The 25220-nt window shown below is 43.1% G+C and overlaps 1 protein-coding gene across 1 annotated transcript in view; it reads left to right on the forward strand.

Moving 5' to 3' along the window:
• Window positions 1-838: 838 nt before the first annotated feature.
• LOC126481782 (odorant receptor 4-like) overlaps window positions 839-25220 on the forward strand; it is a 103707-nt gene continuing 79325 nt past the window's right edge. Inside the window, exon 1 of the mRNA XM_050105737.1 lies at window positions 839-905. Coding sequence (XP_049961694.1) covers window positions 839-905 — 67 coding nt within the window. The remainder of the gene's footprint in view (window positions 906-25220) is intronic.

Here is a 25220-nt window from a genome sequence, read left to right on the forward strand (position 1 = left end):
TACAGTATTTAGTCCGTCACACATAAAATTAAAAAGACACCAATAGTGTACCATTAATTACTATCTCAAGGCAACTTTCTTGTGCGTCAGTTGTTAGTGAAAGACAACATAACTGGAAAACGTGCATTTTATTGTGGAGCTTTAATGAATGCCATTACTTCTCAGCGATCAGTCTGAATGTGGAGTCACCTAATGTGTGTTCTCCATGTTAGGCCTTGGAGTAATAAGAGCTCTATGAAGCTAAAGTGGCCAAGTACGTTCAAATGGCCCACGTACGTTTTGGTAAAGGGCGTCGCTTTCGTAGAGGCCAAAAGCATGAGCGAACCACGTTTGACTTCAGTTCTAGCGTTAAACTGTCCCACAATAGGAGATCTCTACCCATTACTTTGTAAACTTTGATGTGGTCATATTCTTATTTAAATTTTCTTACATACATTTACTTATCTGAAAGGTTTAACTAGTTCTAAGTTCTAGGGGACTAATAACCTCAGCAGTTGAGTCCCATAGTGCTTAGAGCCATTTGAACCATTGGACTATGCAAGTCAGTTCATTTTATGAAGTTGTGAAAAGCATAGACACTATTACGCTTTTCTCTGGAAGCGCTAAAAATTGCGTTTCTCCTCTCCTATTGCTACACATTGGAATGTCTTCAGTGTTACGGAATACCTCAAGGATCCAGATATGTTTAACATTATGACTGTATCGGTAACGGTATGATGTAGTCAGCAGAAATAGATATTTCTTTTGTGTCGCAATGGGCACGACACCATTTCATTTGTGACAAGATCGTTCAACTTCAATTTCACGGCGGTGTTGTTGAACGGGACCGCTGGGCGACATGGACGGCGCTGTTGCCCCCACCTTGGCCAAGGCTTACGGATACGCGCCGCCCTGGATAACAACCAGTAGGCCAGCGTAGAACACCGGGCGTGACAGATTTTGTTGAGGGAAGGACCAACGTGATACATGAGCCCTGTGGCATACGTCACCCCATATGATACTACAGGTTTTACAAGTTGCAGCTACCGTCTCCAGCGGGGAGAGAGTTGCTACGTGAGAGCACTTCAATACTTCGCAGCCACCCTTTTAAATAGACTCACACGCCTGATAACATATTACAAAGCTAAATACTTTATTGTATTCATCGGACAGTGCAACCAGTGTGGCGTCACAGGTTCGTTGCGGGGTCTGTGTTTCCCATTATCCACATGCGAAGATCACTGATTTCACGATGAGGACTTCTGTGTACCATCGACGCTGCCATAGGATGTTCCCTGCGTTCATTACATGTATCGTAACTCGGTTGTTGTTCAGCCTAATCCAATTAAGTTATTTGTGTTGTGTCACCACAGTCACCAATTACACAGCACCTTTAACCATCGGTACCTTGTCCTAATATTATGTTGGTTAAATCTTGTCCATGTTTTTCCTTGAGACTTGTTATAATATCTTTAACGAAGTGTTGCCCTAGCTGATCTTATGCATAAGGATATTTTGCTGTCGTGGGACATTATTAATTAGAACCGCTAGTTAGTGGGACACGATGTCTTCTTTAAGACAGTGGTATAATCTATGTTTCAAACCTTACAATATAAAATTCCTGAATTTCAGAACGGTTTTAGTGTCATGGTTCATTATTTTTGAATTATTTGTGATCCTCTCATGCCTACATTGAACTTCCAATTTTGAGGAAACAAGGCCAACTGCGATAAATATTTTAATTACCTGTTATAATAGAACTTTCTGAATTACCGTAAGACGTATAGTGTCTGTATGAAAAGTATCGGGAACAACTTCTTCATGACGTCACTGCAGGCGGTTCATGCTTGATGGTGGCAGGGTGTAAAGTTGAAACCGCGCCAGTCACCTGCGGACGTTCGTTCAGGCGAGATCGTGTTTTTAGTGGAACTCTGTCGAGCGACTTGGTGCAAATGTAAAATGCAGCGAACAAGTGAACAGTAGTGCTCCATCAAATTTTGTTTTGGACTGAGAAAATCAGGTACATAGATTCTCTAAGTGTTCAGTGATGAAAGCATGTCACAAACAGCAGTTTTTTTAAGAGGTTCAAGCGCTTCAAAGATGACCAAGAGAGTGTGGGGGACGAGCCCAGCGCTGGAGCGGCACTGACGTCAAGAACCGACGACGATGTGCAATGTGTGCGTGAAGTGTTGAGTTCATGCCATCGGTTAGGTGTGCCCATGGTCGCAGATGGAATTGGCGTTGATCAGATGACAGTGCACACCGTTATCACTGAAGATTCGGTGATGCGAAAGATCTGCGCTGAGCTCGTCCCGAAGGTCTTGAGTGACGACCAAAATCAGACGCGAGTGACTGTGAAGACCTTGTGCAATGCGTTGAAGAAGACCCGGTTTTTGAACAATGAAACCACGCGAGAAGAAACTTGGATACACGAATACGGCTGGGAAAGAAAGCGACAGAATTATAGCCGGCCGGAGTGGCCGAGCGGTTCTAGGCGCTTCAGTCTGGAACCGTGCGACAGCTACTGTCGCAGTTTCGAATCCTACCTCGGGCATGGATGTGTGTGAAGTCCTTAGGTTAGTTAAGTTTAAGTAGTTCTAAGTTCTAGGGGACTGATGACCTCCGCTGTTAAGTCCCATAGTGCTCAGAGCCATTTTTTTGTTGACAAAGTTATGAATGGCACGCTGCAGAATCATCTAGTCCAAAAAGGCTCGAATGTGCAAATCTACCATGAACGTCATGCTCATCGTTTTCACGACACCAAGGCTGTGGTGCACTAAGAATTTGTACCTGAAGGGCAGACGTTAAATGATGTTAAAAAGACTGAAGAGAAGGACCAACCATGTTAGGCCATCCATCGCCGGAAATTGTAAACTGCATCATGAAAATTCACACCATTACAATTGTTCCAAGGTCACCGACTATCTGACTATAAACGGCATCGTGACGATTCTCCAATTCCTTAACAGTCCAAACTTGGCACTGGCAGACTGTTTGCTATTCATAAAAGTGAAATTTTCCTTCAAAGGACATCATCACGGGACCCTCAGTGCCATCAAGAAACCTTCCACGCGTACTCTTAAAGACACGACGTAATCTGTCTACCAGGGAACCTTCGAGTCTGAGAAAAGGGGCTGGTAAAAGTGTACCGACGCTTATGGGCTGTATTTTTAATTTTGCGGCACTGCAGCAATAACTCAGAGAAATCGGTTATTCCCAAACTTTACTGATACTTTTGCAAGCCGAGTACTTCATGCAGTCACTCCAGTTCCACAACTTTCAACAGCATGAGGAGGTTATTTTGGTGTTGTGTTGCACTGATTGATACGATTTTCTTCGTCAAAGATCGAGTTTACTTAGTACCTCGTTTACTTAGGTTATATTCTGGAACGCAACTATTCCGTGTGTTTATATGACATCATTATGTATTTGTATAATATACAAACACTTCCAATTCATTGGACAGTAGGTATACTTATTTATCAAAAGGCCTGTGAGGGCAGTAGTAAATAAGTATTCCTCATGGAGGTGAAATCATAGATTTGAGAACAGAACGTGACTGTATAGATACCTCCCAATTCATATCCTGAAAAGAATCAGGATTCAATCAATCGCAGCAGCAGCAAGTACACAGTTCTGTCAAACCGAAGCGTCAGGCAGTGCCACAACCACGGCCAGCCCTGTGCGCCATGTCCATCGCCACAAGCTACGCGAAACCGACTGTGATATGTGGGCTGCGGTGCTACGTAACGTCCATCATCTCTATCGATTAATAGACATCAGTATCTTCAGACCCCTTGAGTCTTAAACAGGTGCATGGATCCCAAAGAGCTCCAGATTTTGTCTGCTTTGGGGTTACAGTTTTAGCTAAACGAGACTGCCGGCCCCCATTGGGTAACGTCGGAAAGGTACCCATATTTGGTTTTATGCCTGTGTTTGAAAGTACGGCATTGCCTTGCCAACATATTCGGGCTTGAAATGGGGTTTTCCAGAGAGCCCATTGCCCGGCTTTGCTTGATCGCTGTCGGCTGTTTTGACATCTGTGATTTGTTCTCCAGTGTCGGCAAGTTTCGAACGAGTTTCGCTGTGGTTAATGATGCGCGCTTCTCAGGTGTTCTTCACGGATGTGATAGCGGAGGTGGTGTGATTTATTTTCCAGGCCACCACGGAAGTGTTTTCAAAAAGTGCCGTATTTAGGTGGCCATTGTATATACAAGGTGTCCCAAAATTGTGTATACACTGTTTAAATCTAAATGTATCTTTAATTTAAGCAGTAACAAAGAAAAGTTTTTGATGTTGTATACATTATGGTGCAACGTGAAATACTGTATGTTCTAACTGAACATCTTCCACCACAATGCATCGTCGTCAACGACACTGAACAAAGTAACATACTAGTTGTATTCTTTATAATGGAATAGCATTCGCAGCCTTGTTCCATTTGCTCTCTTAAATCATCCAGTATGTGTGTTTTTGCGACGTACACAGTATTCTTGGCAGTATCCCAAAGACAGAAGTCTAAAGGATTAAATCCGGTGATGGAGCTGTGTACTTCAAACACTTCTCCTTCGTCCGGTTGGTCTCGAAGGGATTATGTGTCTGAAGAACAGTGATGAGGCCCCTCATCGTGTTGAAAGTAATAACCTTCCATTCCAAAAATGTCGTGAAAACCGGGAGTTCCATACTCGTAACATTTATGAGTAGAAGTCGCCTCTGACAGACTTCAAAGAAATACCACCCCATGAAGTTTCCAGACGACTGGCCACACCAAACTGATAATCGTGGAAGATGCGTATGGCTTTTCGTTGGCACAGGACACGCATTTATGGTGGTTAATTATTCTGTTAAGCCTAAAAATCGCTTTATAACGACCATGGATCAGATCCTTCTTCTTCTTCCCAAATGTTGATAAACCACTCATAAAATGTAATCCGTCTACAGAGCATGGAAAAGTGTCGGAATGAAAGGCTTCTGTCCGCGAGTCCACAAAATTCTATGAACACTGGTTTTGCTGATCCCAGTCTCACGAGAGCCTTCTCTGACAGACTTCTCTTAAAGATTTCCTCGGGAACTGTGTGTACGCCTGAACCACTGCATCAATATTTATGTTGCATCCGTGTTCACAACATACACATTTACAAACTCTTCAAACTCATCTTATAACTGTTGACCGTAAAGGTTGCGGTGTTCCAAATTCAGCTCTCTAACGTCGTCGAACTTCACTCATATTCTCTGCTTACCAGTAACGTTTTAACACCCACTTCCGTTCAACGAGCCACAAAGACATGTTTATTACCAGTACTGCTACAAACAGAAGTTTTCCGCTGATTTATGAATTATTACCAAAAAATGTTAGTTCTATATGATTTAATTGCAGAGAAATACAGTTTCGAAAAGTGTTAAGATCATTTTTGGATACCCTGTATTGTAGACTCCTGGCACAAAGCAGATCTGGAGACAGAAGAAACAGTTTCATCAGATAAAAATGCTGCAGACACCCTTCAGAGAGGTCTTGGAGGTATGAGGGACCACACCAACGATAATGTGCAATGCAACAACTAGTGTATGCACTGAAGAAGATTGACGATAAAAATTTTGAAATTAATATCACCGTCTTTAGCAGTCCTGTCGCCCTCAGGTGCTTGTAATATTTCCGTATGTTGATAATGTTTACTTCTGAACCATCTAATTACAACTGAATGAAACACAGTTTTCGTGCCATACGCGTTTCGCCTCTATTCTTTGAAATACGTCTTCAGTGGCAGGTTCCTTGCACGTTGTTCTACATGTTCTGTTTTTGTTCCGTTTTTGACACTGTTCTTCTTCTTATAATTGCCATTTTAAATCATTTGAAGTTTTATTTTCCAGACTTCACAGCACTAGGAACTGAACTCTTGTTTCGATGCTACCGAAAGTAGGTATCACACCGGCATGCTTCCAACGAAAAAATTAAAACAGAAAAAAACGTATTTGGCAGATGTGTGTGTGGTTGGTTGGTTGGTTCGGGGAAGGTGACCAGACAGCGAGGTCATCGGTCTCATCGGATTAGGGAAGGACGGGGAAGGAAGTCTGCCGTGCCCTTTGAAAGGAACCATCCCGGCATTTGCCTGGAGCGATTTAGGGAAATCACGGAAAACCTAAATCAGGATGGCCGGACGCGGGATTGAACCGTCGTCCTCCCGAATGCGAGTCCAGTGTCTAACCACTACGCCACCTCGCTCGGTATGGGTGTGTGAAACGCCTGGTTAAATCCGCAGGACAGAACAGGTAGTTGGAATTGTGGAAAGGGCCCGAAAAGGAACATCTGTCAGTTACACTCGAACACATATAACTTTATTTAGTTGCCCAAACATTACAGCGCAAATTTCCGAGCTTAACTATCGACCGAATATGTCACACAATTTTATGGCTAAAGAGCACAACCTCTTTAATTTCTTAAAACGGCTGAAGGCACATGATTTAAAACCCAACTAAAAGCATACAAATTCAAACCATCAGCTATGAGCCATTAAAATACTCAGTTAAACACCAATAATAAAAGGCAGTACAGCCAGCGGTGCTCAGAAGTTTCCGGGGATCGGTCTGCACTTGAAATACACTCCTGGAAATGGAAAAAAGAACACATTGACACCGGTGTGTCAGACCCACCATACTTGCTCCGGACACTGCGAGAGGGCTGTACAAGCAATGATCACACGCACGGCACAGCGGACACACCAGGAACCGCGGTGTTGGCCGTCGAATGGCGCTAGCTGCGCAGCATTTGTGCACCGCCGCCGTCAGTGTCAGCCAGTTTGCCGTGGCATACGGAGCTCCATCGCAGTCTTTAACACTGGTAGCATGCCGCGACAGCGTGGACGTGAACCGTATGTGCAGTTGACGGACTTTGAGCGAGGGCGTATAGTGGGCATGCGGGAGGCCGGGTGGACGTACCGCCGAATTGCTCAACACGTGGGGCGTGAGGTGTCCACAGTACATCGATGTTGTCGCCAGTGGTCGGCGGAAGGTGCACGTGCCCGTCGACCTGGGACCGGACCGCAGCGACGCACGGATGCACGCCAAGACCGTAGGATCCTACGCAGTGCCGTAGGGGACCGCACCGCCACTTCCCAGCAAATTAGGGACACTGTTGCTCCTGGGGTATCGGCGAGGACCATTCGCAACCGTCTCCATGAAGCTGGGCTACGGTCCCGCACACCGTTAGGCCGTCTTCCACTCACGCCCCAACATCGTGCAGCCCGCCTCCAGTGGTGTCGCGACAGGCGTGAATGGAGGGACGAATGGAGACGTGTCGTCTTCAGCGATGAGAGTCGCTTCTGCCTTGGTGCCAATGATGGTCGTATGCGTGTTTGGCACCGTGCAGGTGAGCTCCACAATCAGGACTGCATTCGACCGAGGCTCACAGGGCCAACACCCGGCATCATGGTGTGGGGAGCGATCTCCTACACTGGCCGTACACCACTGGTGATCGTCGAGGGGACACTGAATAGTGCACGGTACATCCAAACCGTCATCGAACCCATCGTTCTACCATTCCTAGACCGGCAAGGGAACTTGCTGTTCCAACAGGACAATGCACGTCCGCATGTATCCCGTGCCACCCAACGTGCTCTAGAAGGTGTAAGTCAACTACCCTGGCCAGCAAGATCTCCGGATCTGTCCCCCATTGAGCATGTTTGGGACTGGATGAAGCGTCGTCTCACGCGGTCTGCACGTCCAGCACGAACGCTGGTCCAACTGAGGCGCCAGGTGGAAATGGCATGGCAAGCCGTTCCACAGGACTACATCCAGCATCTCTACGATCGTCTCCATGGGAGAATAGCAGCCTGCATTGCTGCGAAAGGTGGATATACACTGTACTAGTGCCGACATTGTGCATGCTCTGTTGCCTGTGTCTATGTGCCTGTGGTTCTGTCAGTGTGATCATGTGATGTATCTGACCCCAGGAATGTGTCAATAAAGTTTCCCCTTCCTGGGACAATGAATTCACGGTGTTCTTATTTCAATTTCCAGGAGTGTATTAACGTTCGCTTAGGGGACACAGGTAGTCGGCCCAACTATATCCGACCCGCCGGCAACCTAACCAAGAGACAGTTACGTACCCACAGACAAAACGACTTGCTTTCCACCCGACCAGTACACAAGGAACTCCAATGCCAAAACATAAAACGTGTAGCCGCCCATAACCAAGTATGCATAAGCTGTCAAAACTACACACACGTGTTGGACAGCGACAACACGGTGAGGAAAGGACACTGCCTGAATTTTACGTCAGCAGCCAGGGCAGTTAACCAGACCGCTAACGGCCACAAGGCAGAAAATTCCGCTGGTGCACTTGGATTTTAAATAACCAAAATACAGTTAAACTCCACTGGAAGGTGGCCAAACTTCCGCCAACTCGAACACTTGCTGTTGCTCACGGGAATACCCCCAACAGCCAAGCATGAAAACCAATGGCACAATATGAACAGACTGGCTTCGGTAATTAAATCACCACTCAGCTCTGATGTCCTGGGTCGGTGATCCACGAACCTCGTAGCAATCGGAACAGCTCCCACACACTCCGACACTGCGTAGAGACCGCCAGAGGACACGGCCCACTGCGCCGCGCGGAGATTTCCTGGCTGATCCACACAAACCGACCGATTCCTCGCAGCCAGTACGCCGACCACAATTAAAATAACATGTCAGTCAAAATCACACAAACTACACACAGTTTCACGAACCCTTGCACGAAGAACTAGACAATGCTAACTACAGTGACTGTTTAATAACAGTAACGAATCACGAGTCGACACACACAGCCAACGCATTAGCTATTGCTGGATCGCTGGCCAAAAAACACGTCATCCGGCAAGACGACCGATCGACGACCAACCAAATCGTCCCCACTCCAGTCACGTGTGTCGGCAACAGTCGGGCGAGACATGGCGGTCCGGACCTCACTGCTGTTACGCCACGACTGAACTTGTGCCGTGTGCCAACTCAAACACTGCCAGGTCCGAACTAACTGCTGACGCGTTCCAACTCACTGGCCGACACACAAGGACTGGGAAGTCATAGCAGTCCAGCAAAGATAATACAGCATGGATTATATCGATAAACACTGCTGCTGCCGCTCACGGGCAGGCAAAGCAGCAACTCAGTGACACAAGTAATTGAAACGAACATAGCGAGATGGCAGTACTGCAAAAAAAATAAATAAATAAATAAATAATATATATATATATATATATATATATATATATATATATATATATATATAATTAAATAAAAAACCGGATGTTAAATAAGAGATGCCACGAACACGAGCCTGACACTGCAATGGATGACCGCTACCTACGGATTATGGCTCGCAGCAGCAACGCCACCATGTTGAATAATGCTTTTCGTGCAGCCAGAGGACGTCGTGTTGCGACTCAAGCTGTGCGTAATATGCTGCATGATGCGCAACTTCACTCGAAACGTCCATGGCGACTTCCATCTTCGCAATCACGACACCATGCAGCGCGGTACATATGGGCCCAACAACGTGCCGAATGGACCGCTGTGGATTGGCATCACGTTCTCTTCAGCGACGAGTGTCGCTTATGCCTTCCACCAGACAATCGTTGGAGAAGTGTTTGGAGGCAACCCGGTCAGGCTGAACGCCTTAGGCACACTGTCCAGCGAGTGCAGCAAGGTGGGGCCGACGTACGCCGCTGGTGGTCATGGAAGGCGCCGTAACGGCTGTACGATACGTGAATGCCATCCTCCGACTGATAGTGCAACCAATCGGCAGCGTATTGGCGAGGCATCCGTCTTCATGGACGGCAATTCGCACCCCCATCGTGCAGATCTTGTGAATGACTTCCTTTATGATAACGACATCGCTCGACTAGAGTGGCCAGCATGTTATCCAGACATGAACCCTATCGGACATGCCTGGGATAGATTGAAAAGGGCTGTTTATGGACGACGTGACCCATCAACCACTCTGAGGGATCTACGCCGAATCGCCGGTGAGGAGTGTCACAATCATGCATGCATCAATTGAAGAGGACGTGCCTCTGAAGATCTCGCTGTATGGTGGTACAACATTCTATGTGTGGCTTTCATGAGCAATAAAAAGGGCGAATTGGTGTTTATGTTGATCTCTATTCCAATTTTCTGTACAGGTTCCGGAACTCTCGAACTGAGGTGATGCAAAACGTTTTTGATGTGTGTATTTGTGGAAAATAATTTAAGAAAGACGTGTAGTACAATTTTCTATAGAGGAGTGGATACGTGATATGGAAAGATATTAAGATTCAGCTAAGAAAACATGCAAGAAAGTATGCGTATCTAGAAGTCTTAAAACAAAGCACTAAAACATATTAGTGACAGTGGAACGCCAACATCCTTGCAAGTGCTTAGAGCATAAGCTTGGAAAGCATAAGTTTTTTGAAAGATAAATTGTAAGTAAAATATTAGATCCTCTAAAAATTCAGTATTTAGGCCATGAAGAAGTAACAATTAAGTTCATTAGAACATTAGAAACATATAAATAGTGAGGAGGTGGAGATGGTTATTTTTGGGACATACGAGTATTCACTCAGTAGCTGCAACAGACTAATCGAAAGCTTCTTCAACAACTACGAGGATTCAATAGCTATAGAAAGACTTAAAAAGAAATAGGCATAAGAGAAGAACAAGTAGTTGGAAGAGCTGTGTTTAGCACAATATTTTTAATGTCGAGGAATTTCAGTTTGAGAAAGTCAAAGGAAACAAGAACGAAGTTATCTACAGAAAGGGAAAAGAAATTCCTAGATACACTGAAGGAATATTGGAAGAAACTAAAGAAGAACGAAAGGCGATTGAAACGTGGCCCCTAGATAGTCCTAGCCCACAAATAAGACGAATGAAGAGAACTTGTACATTGAGTGAGTCTCTAGTAGTATTTAGGAGAGGTGATGACTCGAGATATGTGGACCTGAAAAGTGGAAAGCACATGTGATTACCATAAAAAATTGGCATACAGACAATCTATTTAAAGTCACTGGCTACACTCCGTGCATTAAACAAAGGCTCACACCATAATGTTACTTAGAGACTGGACGTAAAGAAAAGAATATTCACCTACAGTAAGCACTAATCTTCATAGTCAATTGGAAATCACACTTTTTTAGTGAATCGTGAATATGTGGTTGCCCAGACAACTGTCGAATACGTTGTGTGGAGTGGTATCAGTAATCGAGATGAGTAATCAACCAAAGACTTTGCTTACATACTGTTCCTAATGTCGGTGGTGGGAGGACAGAGAAACCTAATGCAGATCTCAAATATTATAAAACTTTTGGTGTTGGCTGGGCTCTAGAGTTTTGGTAAACCTTACAAAGTTGATATTGTGATACCATAAGCTGCTGTTATAATTGTTGTTCCATAAATGACCGATTATTACGTGAAGTTCCACATCGTATTTTTCCTGTATGATGTGGGTGAGCGTATCAACGACATGTTTCAAGCTACATCTTCCGTTCCGTTATCTTAATATTTGTGGGTTGTGTACCACATAACCGAGCGAGGTGGCGCAGTGGTTAGCACACTGGACTCGCATTCGGGAGGACGACGGTTCAATCCCGTCTCCGGCCATCCTGATTTAGGTTTTCCGTGATTTCCCTAAATCGCTTCAGGCAAATGCCGGGATGGTTCCTTTGAAAGGGCACGGCCGAATTCCTTCCCCATCATTCCCTCACCCGAGCTTGCGCTCCGTCTCTAATGACCTCGTTGTCGACGGGACGTTAAACACTAATCTCCTCCTCCTCCTCCTCCTGTACCACATAAACCGTTCGATCTTTTTTGTGTTCTTCTTCACCTGATTATATTCCAATGTAACTTTTGCTGTTAATTCAAGGTGTGCAGAAATATGTCAGTATTAATATAACAAAATATATCAGTATAAATATGGAAGAGATTTGTTATATTATTATTGACCACCGGTAGAAGTCACCCGTCCACTACAACTGTCAGTGGCCTTCTCGAAGGGCGGGTGACCGGATACAGGCATAGGGTATCCTCATGCCCCTAGGGTGGCAAACTGCCCCTAAAGACGGAGGAGCCACTAGATGACCAACGGCATTAATATCAGCCAGGAAAGGGGAAACTCCCTGATTAAAAAGACGTGATAAAGCGAAGTGGCGCAGTGGTGAGCACAATGGACTCGCATTCGGGATGACGACGGTTCAAACTCGCGTCCGGCCATCGGGATTTAGGTTTTCCGTGATTTCTCTAAAACGCTTCAGGCAAATGCTGGTATGGTTCATTTGAAAGAACACGGCTCACACTCTTCCCTATACTTCCCTAATCCGATTGGACCCATAGCATCGCTGTTTGGTCCCCTCCCCAAATCAACCAACCAAAATCCCGCGAAAGCCTCATGAAACGTCAGTAAGTGCAACATGTTATGTCGAGCGATCGGTGTCGACTTGAGTCCAGGCCAAACGATGTGAAATGTACGACCGTGCAGATGCGAACGAACAAACCTTGCACTGTCACTCTGCTACTGATCGTCCGAAGACAGGCCAGTTTCCCAAACGTAAAACAATAGCTACATGGAACACGAGAGGATTATTTCGAATGGGGAAACTTCACATTGCAGAACTAGACGTAAAATTGGCATACGTGGCTTAGCTGAAGCCCGCTGGAATGACTGTGAGCATTTTGAAACCTATGATCACATCGTATACATTGTCGGAGAGGATATTACATGGCAGAATGGCGTCAAGTTCCTTGTCAGCAAACGTAAGGCGCAATATGTTGACGCTTACAGACCCGTCAACGCGACAGTATTGCCTCTCACGATGCAAAACCAAATCGTATAAATTACATGTCATCCATATACAGGGTGAGTCACCTAACATTACCGCTGGATATATTTCGTAAACCATATCAAATACTGACGAATCGACTCCACAGACCGAACGTGAGGAGAGGGGCTAGTGTAATTGGTTAGTACAAACCATAATAAAATGCACGGAAGTATGTTTTTTAGCACAAACCTACGTTTTTTTAAATGGAACCACGTTAGTCTTGTTAGCACATCTGAACATATAAACAAATACGTAATCAGTGCCGTTTGTTGCATTGTAAAATGTTAATCACATCCGGAGGTATTGTAACCTAAAGTTGACGCTTGAAACCCCCGACGTTCAGTTGCTTGTTATAACAAACACGGGCCACGGTCGGCGAGCAGCTTCTGCAGGGACATGTTTAAGATGACGACCGTGTTTACGAGTGTGGCTGTAGTGCACTGTTGTGGTTTGGTCTAGCTGTCGCAGTGTTCGCATGTAGCGCTTGCTGCTATTGTTATTCTGCATTCGTCTCCGCACGCAGACCAACTGTAGTACACCGTATTACCAGATGCCTGTGGTAGTGTAGTGTTGTAGGAACTGTGACCATGGTGTATTCGAACTCTAAAAAGGCGGAGATGATACTCATCTATGGCGAGTGTCGACGAAATGCAGCTGAAGCCTGCAGGGTGTATGCAGAACGGTACTCGGACAGAGAGCATCCAACGTGCCACACATTGCAAAACATCTACAGCCAACTGTATGCAACGGGTATGGTCGAAGCACGCAAATGGGTCCGTAACAGGCCTGTCACAGGAGAAGCAGGTGCAGTTGGTGTGTTAGCTGCTGTTGCCATGAAGCCACACATGAGTACACGGGACATTACGATATATATATATGTGGGGGGGGGGGTGTTTGTGTGTGTGCGTGTGCGTGTGTGTATGCACACACATTAAAAAAAGGTTTGCATCACTCTGGTTCCCAGAACTCCTGAAGATAGAAAGATAGACGTTGACTGATGATATTGTATCACAGACACAATCCCTTTCACTGTTCAGAGATGTCACTAAACCCTCCCAAAGGTGTAAACAACCATGCATGAGCAGCGCTTATTAGATGTAGGGGGTCCGACAGCCTATCAATTTTAGTCATTCCACCAGGAAGGAGATACACGGCTCGTGTTGTCTATTGTTCGACCTTGCCTAGACGGTCAATACCGCGGTTCGATCGCGTCCGCATTGTTACTTTGTGCCAGGGAGGGCTCTCAATAAGGGAAGTGTCCAGGCATCTCCTAGTGAACTAAAGCGATGTTATTCGGTCACGGAGGAGATACAGAGAGACAGGAACTGTCGATGACATGCCTCGCTCAAGCAGCCCAAGGGTTGCTACTGCAGTGGATTAGCGCCACCATGTTGAATAATGCTTTTCGTGCAACCACAGGACGTCGTCTTACGACTCAAACTGTGCGCAATGGGCTGCATGATGCCCAACTTCACTCCCGACGTCCATGGCGAGGCCCATCTTCGCAACCACGACACCATGCAGCGCAGTGCAGATGGGCCCAACAACATGCCGTACAGACGGCTCAGGATTGGCATCACGTTCTCTTCACCGATGAGTGTCGCATATGCCTTCAACCAGACAATCGTCGGAGAAATTTTTGGAGGCAACCCACTCAGCCTGAACGCCTTATACACTGTCCAGCGAATGCAGCAAGGTGGAGGTTCCCTACTGTTTTGGGGTGGCATTATGTGGGGCCGACGTACGCCGCTGATGGTCATGGAAGGCGCCGTAGCGGCTGTACTATACGTGAGTGCCATCCTCTGACCGATAGTGCAACCATCGGCAGCACATTGGCGAGGCATTCGTCTTCATGGACGACAATTCGCACCACCATCATGCACATCTTGTGAATGACGTCCTGCAGGATAACGACATCGCTCGACTAGAATGGCCGGCATGTTCTCCAGACATGAACCCTATCTCACATGCCTGGGATAGATTGAAAAGGGCTGTTTACGGACGTCGTGACCCACCTACCACACTGAGGGATCTACGCCGAATCGCCGTTGGGGAGTGGGACAATCTGGACCAACAGTGCCTTGATGAACTTGGTGATAGTATGCCAAGACGAATACAAGCATGAGTCAATGGAAGAGGACGTGATACAGGGTATTACAGGTACCGGTGTGCACAGAAATCTGGATCACCACCTCTGAGGTTCTCACTGCACGGTGGTATAACGTGAAATGTGTGGTTTCATGAGCAATAAAACAGACGAAAAGGATGTTTATGTTGATCTCTATTCCATTTTTCTGTGCAGGTTCCGGAACTCTCGGAATCCAGGAGATGCTATACGTTTTTTGATGTGTGTATACGCTGTGTGTTTGTGTGTGAAATGAATCTGAGAGAATCAGTTCAGGTGGTAAAGCTTGAATATATTAAAAAATCACTCTAGGTATAAAAAATCAAAATTAAATCCTAATGCTTATCATTTATAGCAGCAAAACATTGTTGGATGAGAATAGCTAAACGACGAAATTGGGGAACAAATATTTACGGCTGATAAATAAGGAAATGTCTCGGAGGGTCACCTTAGGTGTTCTAGAGTTAAAAGAACAGAGAAAATCGTGAATGCTTCAAGCTTACCAGCAGTCATGTACCTAAAAAAAAACTGCAAATTCACGAGACTCATCAGTGCAACATGGTACCTCATTTTACCTAAATTAGAAACGTTTATGACATTGTCTGTTCAGACAATGTCAGTAATATTTGAACTTCACCACCCTTTAGAAAAAGGTATTTCTCTGTTTGTCTAGGCTGCATTGCAAATCCTACGATTACGTCTTTGGACGCTGTTTATGATTAAAACGTACTGTTGCGTTGGTTTTTCAGAATTCTTAGCCTATTGTGATAAGATTAAGTTATTGTTTACCACCAAATTACCCGTGGTGGCGTCGTTCCACACCTATTCCCAATTACATTTTATACAAAAAGGAATGGTATCTGACTACTACGTAAATAGAAGTATAAAACATTTACATGTCTTCCAAAATACTGCTACAGTACACAAATAATGACGTAAAATCTGTTGGAAACTTAGTGTAACATCAATTTGACACAATATTTGGCTAAAAATAATATTTACAGTTTCCCCTTGGTGAACACAGTCCGTATCAAGCAATGTAAGGTTCATCGTAGGAGACACATATGATAATACATCTTTTATTTTTATTTTTTAATGTTTATTTATGCACCAGATCTCACGGGACAATGCGAGCTACTCGGAATGAGTCAATATGTTGTTTACAGAAAGCATCTTAGGAAATTCATAAACTAAATAATTAACTATGAGAGGGTATGCGAATAAATAACAAGTTCATGAGGAACTTCCGTAGAGAATAGAATGAGTATTCCCCAAGGCAACCTTTCAACTTGGGTTTCAACACTTGTGAACAACAAATCCCGTTATGTGAAACGCAATCTAAGACAAAAAACAACAAAACAAAGAAATTATTCGAATGGTACGGAATTAGGTAGATGTGATGTACATTTACAGACAAACAAATGCTTACAGTTTCAGAAAAATTGAAAGATTTGTTGAAGAGAAAGAGCTTCACAAATTGAGCATGTTAATAAAGCGTTGGACTACCTCTGGCCTTTATGCAAACAGTTATTTGTATTGGCACTGGTTGATAGAGTTGTTGCGTGTACTCCTGAGAGATATCATGCCAAACTCTGTCCAAACAATGCATCAGATCGTCAAAATCCCGAGCTGATTGGAGAATTGTGCCAATTATGGACCAAACGCTCTCAATTGGGAAGAGATACGGCGACCTTCCTGGTTAAAGGATTGTTTAGCAAGCACGAAGATAATCAATAGAAAGTTTCGCCGTGTGAGGACGGGCATTACCTGGCTGTAATGTAAGCCCAGGTTTTGCTTGCCTTAAAGGGCAAAACAAAACAAGGCTAGACATTTCAGATCAAAACAACGTTCAGATGGGTTGACACTATGCTTAGGCCTAGTTTTTGTTGCAGCTGATACTGAACGCTGGTTTACAAACTCTAAGTTTCGATCTGATACAGGCAATAGCCTTAAAGTCATAATAAATGAAGGATTATATTTAGCGATCTGGACAGCTTTATTCACAACAATTTTTCATATCGTAACCTCCACGGTCCATCCTTACACCCAAGGATACACGCATGTTGTACGGTACCCTTAGTTTTTTTTTCAGACAGTATGTCTACGCCGACTTTTGAGCGTTTTGTTGCCTGTTGTGCCATGATATCGTGTGGCGATGTAGTATTAAGTTCATTTGTATTAAGTATCTGCAGATGAACACATGGAACTTTAAATTCTCTGGTACTGAAGACGGTGTTTATCTGTCAGTGACATAAACATTTATGCTCTGGATACCATTGCAAAATACAGCTACTCCAATATAGGCCTACACACATTTGACGAGATTAACTTCTGCCCTATCTACTGTCTCTGTCCAAACTGAGAATGGCGTTTCTTATTCTGTAGTGTTTTATTAATTTTCAACGTATGGCCTCTAACCACGCAATTCTGTGCACGACTTTCTCGCAAATACGTCCCGCCAAGCGATCTCTACTTTCTTTCTGTGTAAATCCGGAAATACATCTCAAAGGGCCAGATTGCAGAGTTTCTAATTAACGGAGAACAGAGTAAAAATTTCAGAATGGCTCTTTCAAGTGATCAGCTTTTCTGCCAAATGGAATAAGAAGCAACAACTTAACCTGGAAGAAATTCTTCTTTTTGGCCAGACACAGAACTGGAAGAGTTTTCGTGTGCACTGAGGTCAATTTTTCATTACACCCGTCTACCGAATACAGGGGATTATTATCACATTAAAACTAGCACATCGGATTGAGGTCACAGCAGGAAAGAGAATGATAAATGGCGCCACATCTCGGGTTTTGAGAAGCGCTCTCCGAGCACCTTTCATTGCGTGACTGCAGTGCGAACAGTGAAGTTCGTCATGTCGAAGCTCCCACTGGCTGGTAAATACGTCATATACTGCACTTTCGGTTAGCATTGTACACACAACAGTAATCAGAATAAAATTGCCCTACAGATTAAAATCATGAGAAATACTAATTTAAATACGTTAATTGAATTCTAAGAGCTATTAAAGAGTCAGCAATTTGGGTATTGTAAGTTGCGTTATTCGTTGTACAACTACTTAAAAGGTAAATGATGTGTCAAATTACTCTATATCAAAAGGAAAAATACTGTCGTAGCTGGAGAATATGTGACAAATACCACACAAAAGGTGATAGTCCTTCTGTTTATGTGAACAAAATGGCTCATTCGTCTTTGTTACTAAACTACTGTATTAGTCTATCTCAATTTCGTTTTCGTATTTTTTATACGTTTCACTAATTATTGCACTATGAAGTATTACGTCCCTTCAATTTGTCCAATTCTATATCATTGTTTTAAATTTGTTTTCCTTACTAGAAATAATGTCTTAAGGGTATTTCTTCAAACGACCTATGAACTACACATACTAAACTTCTACAGTCATGTATTTTCAAATTTCTCCTTCCTTAGCGTAATGATAACAGTTACAGTGGTAACTGGAATAATAATAATAATATCAAGGACAAGTATGAAAGAGTTGCAAAGAGTGCACCAGGACCATGGATGGCAATAGTGAACCTTATTACAAAAACCTACTTGAAAGTTTGTAGACAATGTACAATAGTAAATGTATTAAAAGTGAACAATATAAATCGTCATTATAACCGCAACATTCCTGAGATTGTGGTTCTTTACAGATTTAGATGACTTACGATTAATGCAAAAAAAGGGGATGGGGAATTTAGTGGTGCAGAGGAACCATTGCAGAGACAATGGTATGTATATACATACAATATGAAACGTAATGTCAAGCACAGGTGCCATATCACTCACAGTGCTTGGAAGTTAAGGGAACTGGGCATTTGAGTAGAATTCTAGAGGTGGTAAAGGAGGCAGTGAATGATGTACAGACGACAAGGACAATGACCTACTGAATACAAACGCAGACTAGCAGATAAAGTACTCTGTTATATTTTGACGTAGACGTAGCCTATCTTATTTCCTTGCGTGAAGTATACCAATGTATATTAATTTATAATAAAACTGAGCAATATAAGTCCCGAGCATTAGCAGAGTAATCAGCAGAGCAGTGGTATGAAATATTACGACAGTGTGAGTAGCCCTGTAAAAATGGGATCTCTCTCGTAACCTGTCATCACCCAAAGCTTGTTTGGGACAGAGCAATGCTTTGCTGTACAAGGTCGTATAGGAGGTCGTATGCTGTCGCCTTTTTCTGACTTTTGCGCTGACTTTTCTAGCCAGTTACAGAAGGACATAAAACTTTAACATCGACTGCGAACGACAGTGAAAACTGGCATTTTTCACATTATCAGACGTTGCCACAGGTGAAAGAAGTGACAAGCGAGAGGAAAAAATCCTATGACTGACTGCCAGCTGAGCCCCAAGAACTTTGGACTTTTAGTCTAACACTTTACCACAGAGTAAACCTCTGGTGCAACAACAATTATAAAAGGATTCACTTCTTAGTGTTGTTTCTCTAAGAGATTGAGTATTCAGGAATCTTATTGCTTTATACAGCGAAAGATTTAGAAAAGAAGTACGGCAGAGAACATTTTATTCAGAAATGAAAAAAAAAGTTGGTGTTTGATTAAGGTTGGAATGATCATTCTTCTTTAGTTGTCTAACGAAAGAATAATTAATATAAAGTCTTGCTTCAGCTGTTCTTTATCGTATTTTAGAAGGAAATGACGCTCCGGATGTGTTGATAGTCAAAATAATCGATAGTCATAATGAGTGGAATAACTAGATCCTATAACATAAAGTTTTTCAGCAGTTGTAGCGGTAGATAAATTACTGGCGTTAGGCATACTCATCTATGTTAAAACTGCAAGACAGAAGTATATGTTTGTGAGACCATATCTTATATCTATACGGAACATTTCAAGAATGATTACTTATCGGTGTTGTGGAATACACGGTTAAGTATGGGCATTGTAAGTACATAAACGTCCAATTAAGTTACAATTTGTGTATAATGCACTTAGGGACTATATTTAATGAAAAATGTTTTATAATGCACTATGTATTGCTATCGTATACAAATATATATTGCTGTTCTCCTTTGGTACATATAATTTAAGTATGATAAGAACATGATCTAAACGGATAATCTAAATAAAAAATTACAGCTGTGTACTGCATGGTACAGGTCCTAACTAAGATAATGTTATTATTGAGTACCAGTTTCTTTAAACATGCTTGACGTTTCAGTAATTAACTGTACAGATAATGGTCATTTCCGACTGCATGATGATTAGACATAGGAGTAGGAAGGTAATGATTTTAGAGCCTGAAGTTGATCGTCTATGATTGAGACTGAGAGAAAAATAAAATGGTTCATCATAATAGCCGTTGTCTTTCTTTGAATTAGTGGTGTTACAACGGAATGCAATAAGTCCTTGAAGCTCGTTCCTTAATACGGTATTCCATTACTATCCTCACTTACGTGGCTCGCAAAATATGGCGGTTAAATATTTGTGACAGGTTTACTAGAGAATTGTATATCGGCGAGTAAAGTCCTAGTAATTTCCTAACTTGTTTGCGCTGCTTCCACTTTGCGAAGGATTGAAAGTATAGGTGTGTGGCACGTTCAAGAACCAGGCTCTGCAGTATCTGCGAGCATTTATGTTAGTAGTTATCTACCGTTTGAGTCAAAACAAGTATTAGCGTCATTAATGTCGTAAAACAACCAGTTCCTTACGTTCGACGTGAGACCTTAACAGATTGGAACAGCAAACTTGCGAAGAAATTTTAAAACTTGGAAAATATCGAATATTAATTAATCGGTTTCATTATCTAAAAAGTCATGAAGTAAAATATAGGATCTAGCAATCTTCAGCAAAGTCATTATTGTGAGAATTCTATCCCCACCCATTGCGGTGCCATGTGAGTGTGCCATGTATTCGAATTAGGAATGATACACATCAATTTTTTAGAATGTTGCACTGAGTCGCGCAAGGGCAAACTTGACTCGTTATTCTCCTCTAGACATTGGATTTTTAGTGGACTGTTTCTGCGTCGTACGGTCTCAGTCACCAAATTATTAATTTCTTCTGTCCTGAATTTTTTAGATGATACGCATTAGCTAACGGTAGTTTTCCGATATAATGCACTTACCTCACGAATTTTTCACGTGGTGTGTGTTGTCTGACCGTCGTATTACAACATAATGAGGCTTCCTCCTCCAATAATAAATTATAGTAGAAGAGGATCATGAAATCATCATTCACGAGGAAAACCTCTGAAAGAAATATAGAGTTCTTATTTTAGGCTGCACAAACAGTGCAGTTATTCTACGGTTTCGTTTTATGTATAAAACATGAAGTAGTGCTCAAAGATATGGAACCTCAGCAGATATTGTAATTTTAAAATTAATAGAATTATTATTATAAATATGTAACATATACATTGTAAGTTCATACCATTCTTTCTAGATTCGAGCGTCTATGTATAGTTAAGAAAAAATATTTACAATTTTCTGGTATGCAGACCATATGACTGCACTCGAAATGTTGTGCACTGAAGTAATTTACGATATTATTATTCCTAAATCGCTTCATTTCGCCAAGAAATTCCTCTATTAACAATTTAATTTCTTCTGCTCCCTGCAAGTAACTGGAAATATATGATAGTACCTGATAGTTTTCTGCACACTGTGCTTTAAGTATTGTGTTGATTGTTCTTTGACTCTGTGAACTGTTGAGTGGTTTTGAAATAGGTGTATATTACGCAGACAAAAATTTGAATGAGTTCCTTAAACTCACGCGAAAAATGATTTCTAATACTTGCTTTAAGACTAATAAAACAATTCCTTGATTTGAAGAGTTCTAGCACAATATGATGCAGTGTGGCAATTTTGAAAGAAAGTACACTAAGTGCAATAGCATTTTTCTTGCTATGCCAACTATGTTTAACAATATCTGAAATGCCAATAATGAGTTTCGAGATGTATCAGTATTTCTATACAGTACTCTCTATAATAGAATAAATTATCAAGTTGCAGTACAATAAATTTAACGTTGTGAACTTGTTCAATATGCAGGTTCTTATATTGTGTGCCTATTTTTAGTGGAAGGCTCTTACAGGCTCTGAACGATAATGGGGAGCCTTCTTACAGTTTAAAGACCGTGAACTTAGTTAGCAACGCTTTCTAAACTGTATTTTTTAGTTCATTATTAGTATCATGTGCCCCCAAAATAATCTACAAGTGTGCGAATGGTACTAATGAAAAGTCAGTAGTATACATCAGAGACCAAAAGCGCTAAAGTGGAATTTTGAAAGGTACTGTACCACGTGAAGTCCAGGTAACATCAGCTGATCATTACAAGTTTATGTACTGACATAACAACACACAATAAATATCTGAAACGATGAACGAAATGCGAGTGCCATTTTATCTGATTTTGTTTCATTCGAACAGTACAATAAATTATCTAATAAATTCGGGGTTGATGCGACGTCTTCGTCAGAGATAACATTCTGTGGCTTTTAACTAAACATGTACCCATAGCTATGTCAGTGTTTTCGCAGTACTTGTATAGATGGCAGGACTAGGAACAAATATACCGTCCTGGTTACTATTACTGTATAGTCGGAATTGTGTTATAAGATTTAAGATTTTATATTCACTAGAGGAACTTCAGTTTGAGACCGACATATGTTTACTTTCTGGCAAATTATCGGACCCTGCCCCATTAGTTTCCCAGTTCCACTACTCCCACCTTATTTTTGTCGCTTTGTATATAGTTTTAGGTCAATTACTTCATATGATGGCTGAGATTATCTTAAAAATTGGAATAAAAAAGAAAAAGTTTATGTAAAATTTGTTTACTGTTGTTAATATCCCGCAAAAATATTGGTTTGGTGGATAAGTTGGTAACATTTTTGTATAAGTTTAATTAACGCAACAGATACGCGTAACAGAGACTTTAGTCATCAATAAGACACCACTGGCCATTACAATTGCTACACGAAGAAGAAATACAGATGATAAACGGGTCTTCATTGAACAAATGTATTATACTAGAACTGACATGTGATTACATTTTCACACAATTTGGGTGCACAGATCCTGAGAAATCAGTACCCAGAACAACCACCTCTGGCCGTAATAACAGCCTCGATACGCCTGGGCATTGAGTCAAACAGAGCTTGGATGCCGTGTACAGGTGCAGCTGCCCATGCAGCTTCCACACGATACCACAGTTCATCAAGAGTAGTAACTGACATGTTGTGACGAGCCAGTTGCTCGGCCACCATTGACCAGACGTTTTCAATTGGTGAGAGATCTGGAGAATGTGCTGGCCAGGGCAGCAGTCGAACATTTTCTGTGTCCAGAAAGGCCCGTACAGGACCTGCAACATGCGGTCGTGCATTATCCTGCTGAAATGTAGGGTTTCGCAGGGATCTAATGAAGGGTAGAGCCACGGGTCGTAATACATCTGCAATGTAACGTCCACTGTTCAAAGTGCCGTCAATGTGAAGAAGAGGTGACCGAGACGTGTAACCAATGGCACCCCATACCATCACGCCGGGTGATACGCCAGTATGGCGATGACGAATACACGCTTCCAATGTGCGTTCACCGCGATGTCGCCAAACACGGATGCGACCATGATGATGCTGTAAACAGAACCTGGATTCATCCGAAAAAATGACGTTTTGCCATTCGTGCACCCTGGTTCGTCGTTGAGTACACCATCGCAGGCGCTCCTATCTGTGATGCAGCGTCAAGGGTAATCGCAGCCACAGTCTCCGAGCTGAAAGTCCATGCTGCTACAAACGTCTTCGAACTGTTGGTGCAGATGGTTGTTGTCTTGCAAACGTCCCCATCTGCTGACTCAGAGATCGAGACGTGGCTGCACGATCCGTTACAGCCATGTGGATAAGATGCCTGTCATCTCGACTGCTAGTTATACGAGGCCGTTGGGATCCAGCACGGGGTTCCGTATTACCCTCCTGCACCCACCGCTTCCATATTCCGCTAACAGTCATTGGATCTCGACCAACGCGAGCAGCAATGTCGCGATACGATAAACCGCAATCGCGATAGGCTATAATCCGACCTTCTTCAAAGTCGGAAACGTGATGGTAAGCATTTCTCCTCCTTACACTAGGCATAACAACAACGTTTCACCAGGCAACGCCGGTCAACTGCTGTTTGTGTATGAGATATCGGTTGGAAACTTTCCTCATGTCAGCACGTTGTAGGTGTCGCCACCGGCTCCAACCTCGTGTGAATGCTCTGAAAAGCTAATCATTTGCATATCACAACATCTTCTTCCTGTCGGTTAAATTTCGCGTCTGTAGCACGTCATCTTCGTGATGTAGCAGTTTTAATGGGTAGTAGTGTATATCCTGTTTCACTATTTACAACAGTCTGCCAATGCTGTGGTAACTTTTTTATTCGGCGACTGTCGAAGTTACTTGGTTTTGAGGTGAAGAACTGGTAGAGCCGTGTTCGGAGAGTATTTTCATCCGGAAAGGAAGTACCTTGATGGTTGTTTGATAGAGACTGGGAAAGGTGAAGATCTGAGGCCACAAGATGAAGTAAAAATTGGGGAGCCGAATCTCTTCCCACCCTAACTCCTTTGTAGTCTTTTTGGTCAGTCTAGCAGAAAGGGGGCGAGCGTTATCGTGGAGTAGCGACACTCCACGCAGTCTTGCTGGTCGTTGTTCTTGGACTGCGCCTCCTACAAGACGTCTCAGTTGTTGACAACAAATGACAGTAGTGACGGTTACACCTCGGGGAAGCAATTAGTAGTACACCACACCGACGCTGTTCCACCACATGCATGGCATTGTCTACCTGTTGTGGATGCACGCAGGTCTTTGTACTGGGCATTGCGCCGGCCGCGGTGGTCTCGCGGTTCTAGGCGCGCAGTCCGGAACCGTGCGACTGCTGCGGTCGCAGGTTCGAATCCTGCCTCGGGCATGGATGTGTGTGATGTCCTTAGGTTAGTTAGGATTAAGTAGTTCTAAGTTCTAGGGGACTGATGACCACAGCAGTTGAGTCCCATAGTGCTCAGTGCCATTTTTTGAACTGGGCATTGCTGCTTTTTTTGGGCTGGCTCAGATGTTCCGTTCTTTGCCTTATGTTAGCATAGAGACACCATTTGTCACCACCAGTAACGATAAAGGATAGGAATGGTAGGAATTCTTTACGAGCCAATTGATGACGACCACATGTGGCCACCCTCTGGTTTTTGTGATTTTGGCTTAGAACATGCTGTACCGTGCCCATTAACCCTAATTTTTGACCTTCTCCATTGCATAAAAATGTCTTACGATGGTGGAATGATCAC

This window comes from Schistocerca serialis, chromosome 5 (genome assembly GCF_023864345.2).
Source record: "Schistocerca serialis cubense isolate TAMUIC-IGC-003099 chromosome 5, iqSchSeri2.2, whole genome shotgun sequence".
NCBI classification, from domain to species: Eukaryota; Metazoa; Arthropoda; class Insecta; order Orthoptera; family Acrididae; genus Schistocerca; species Schistocerca serialis.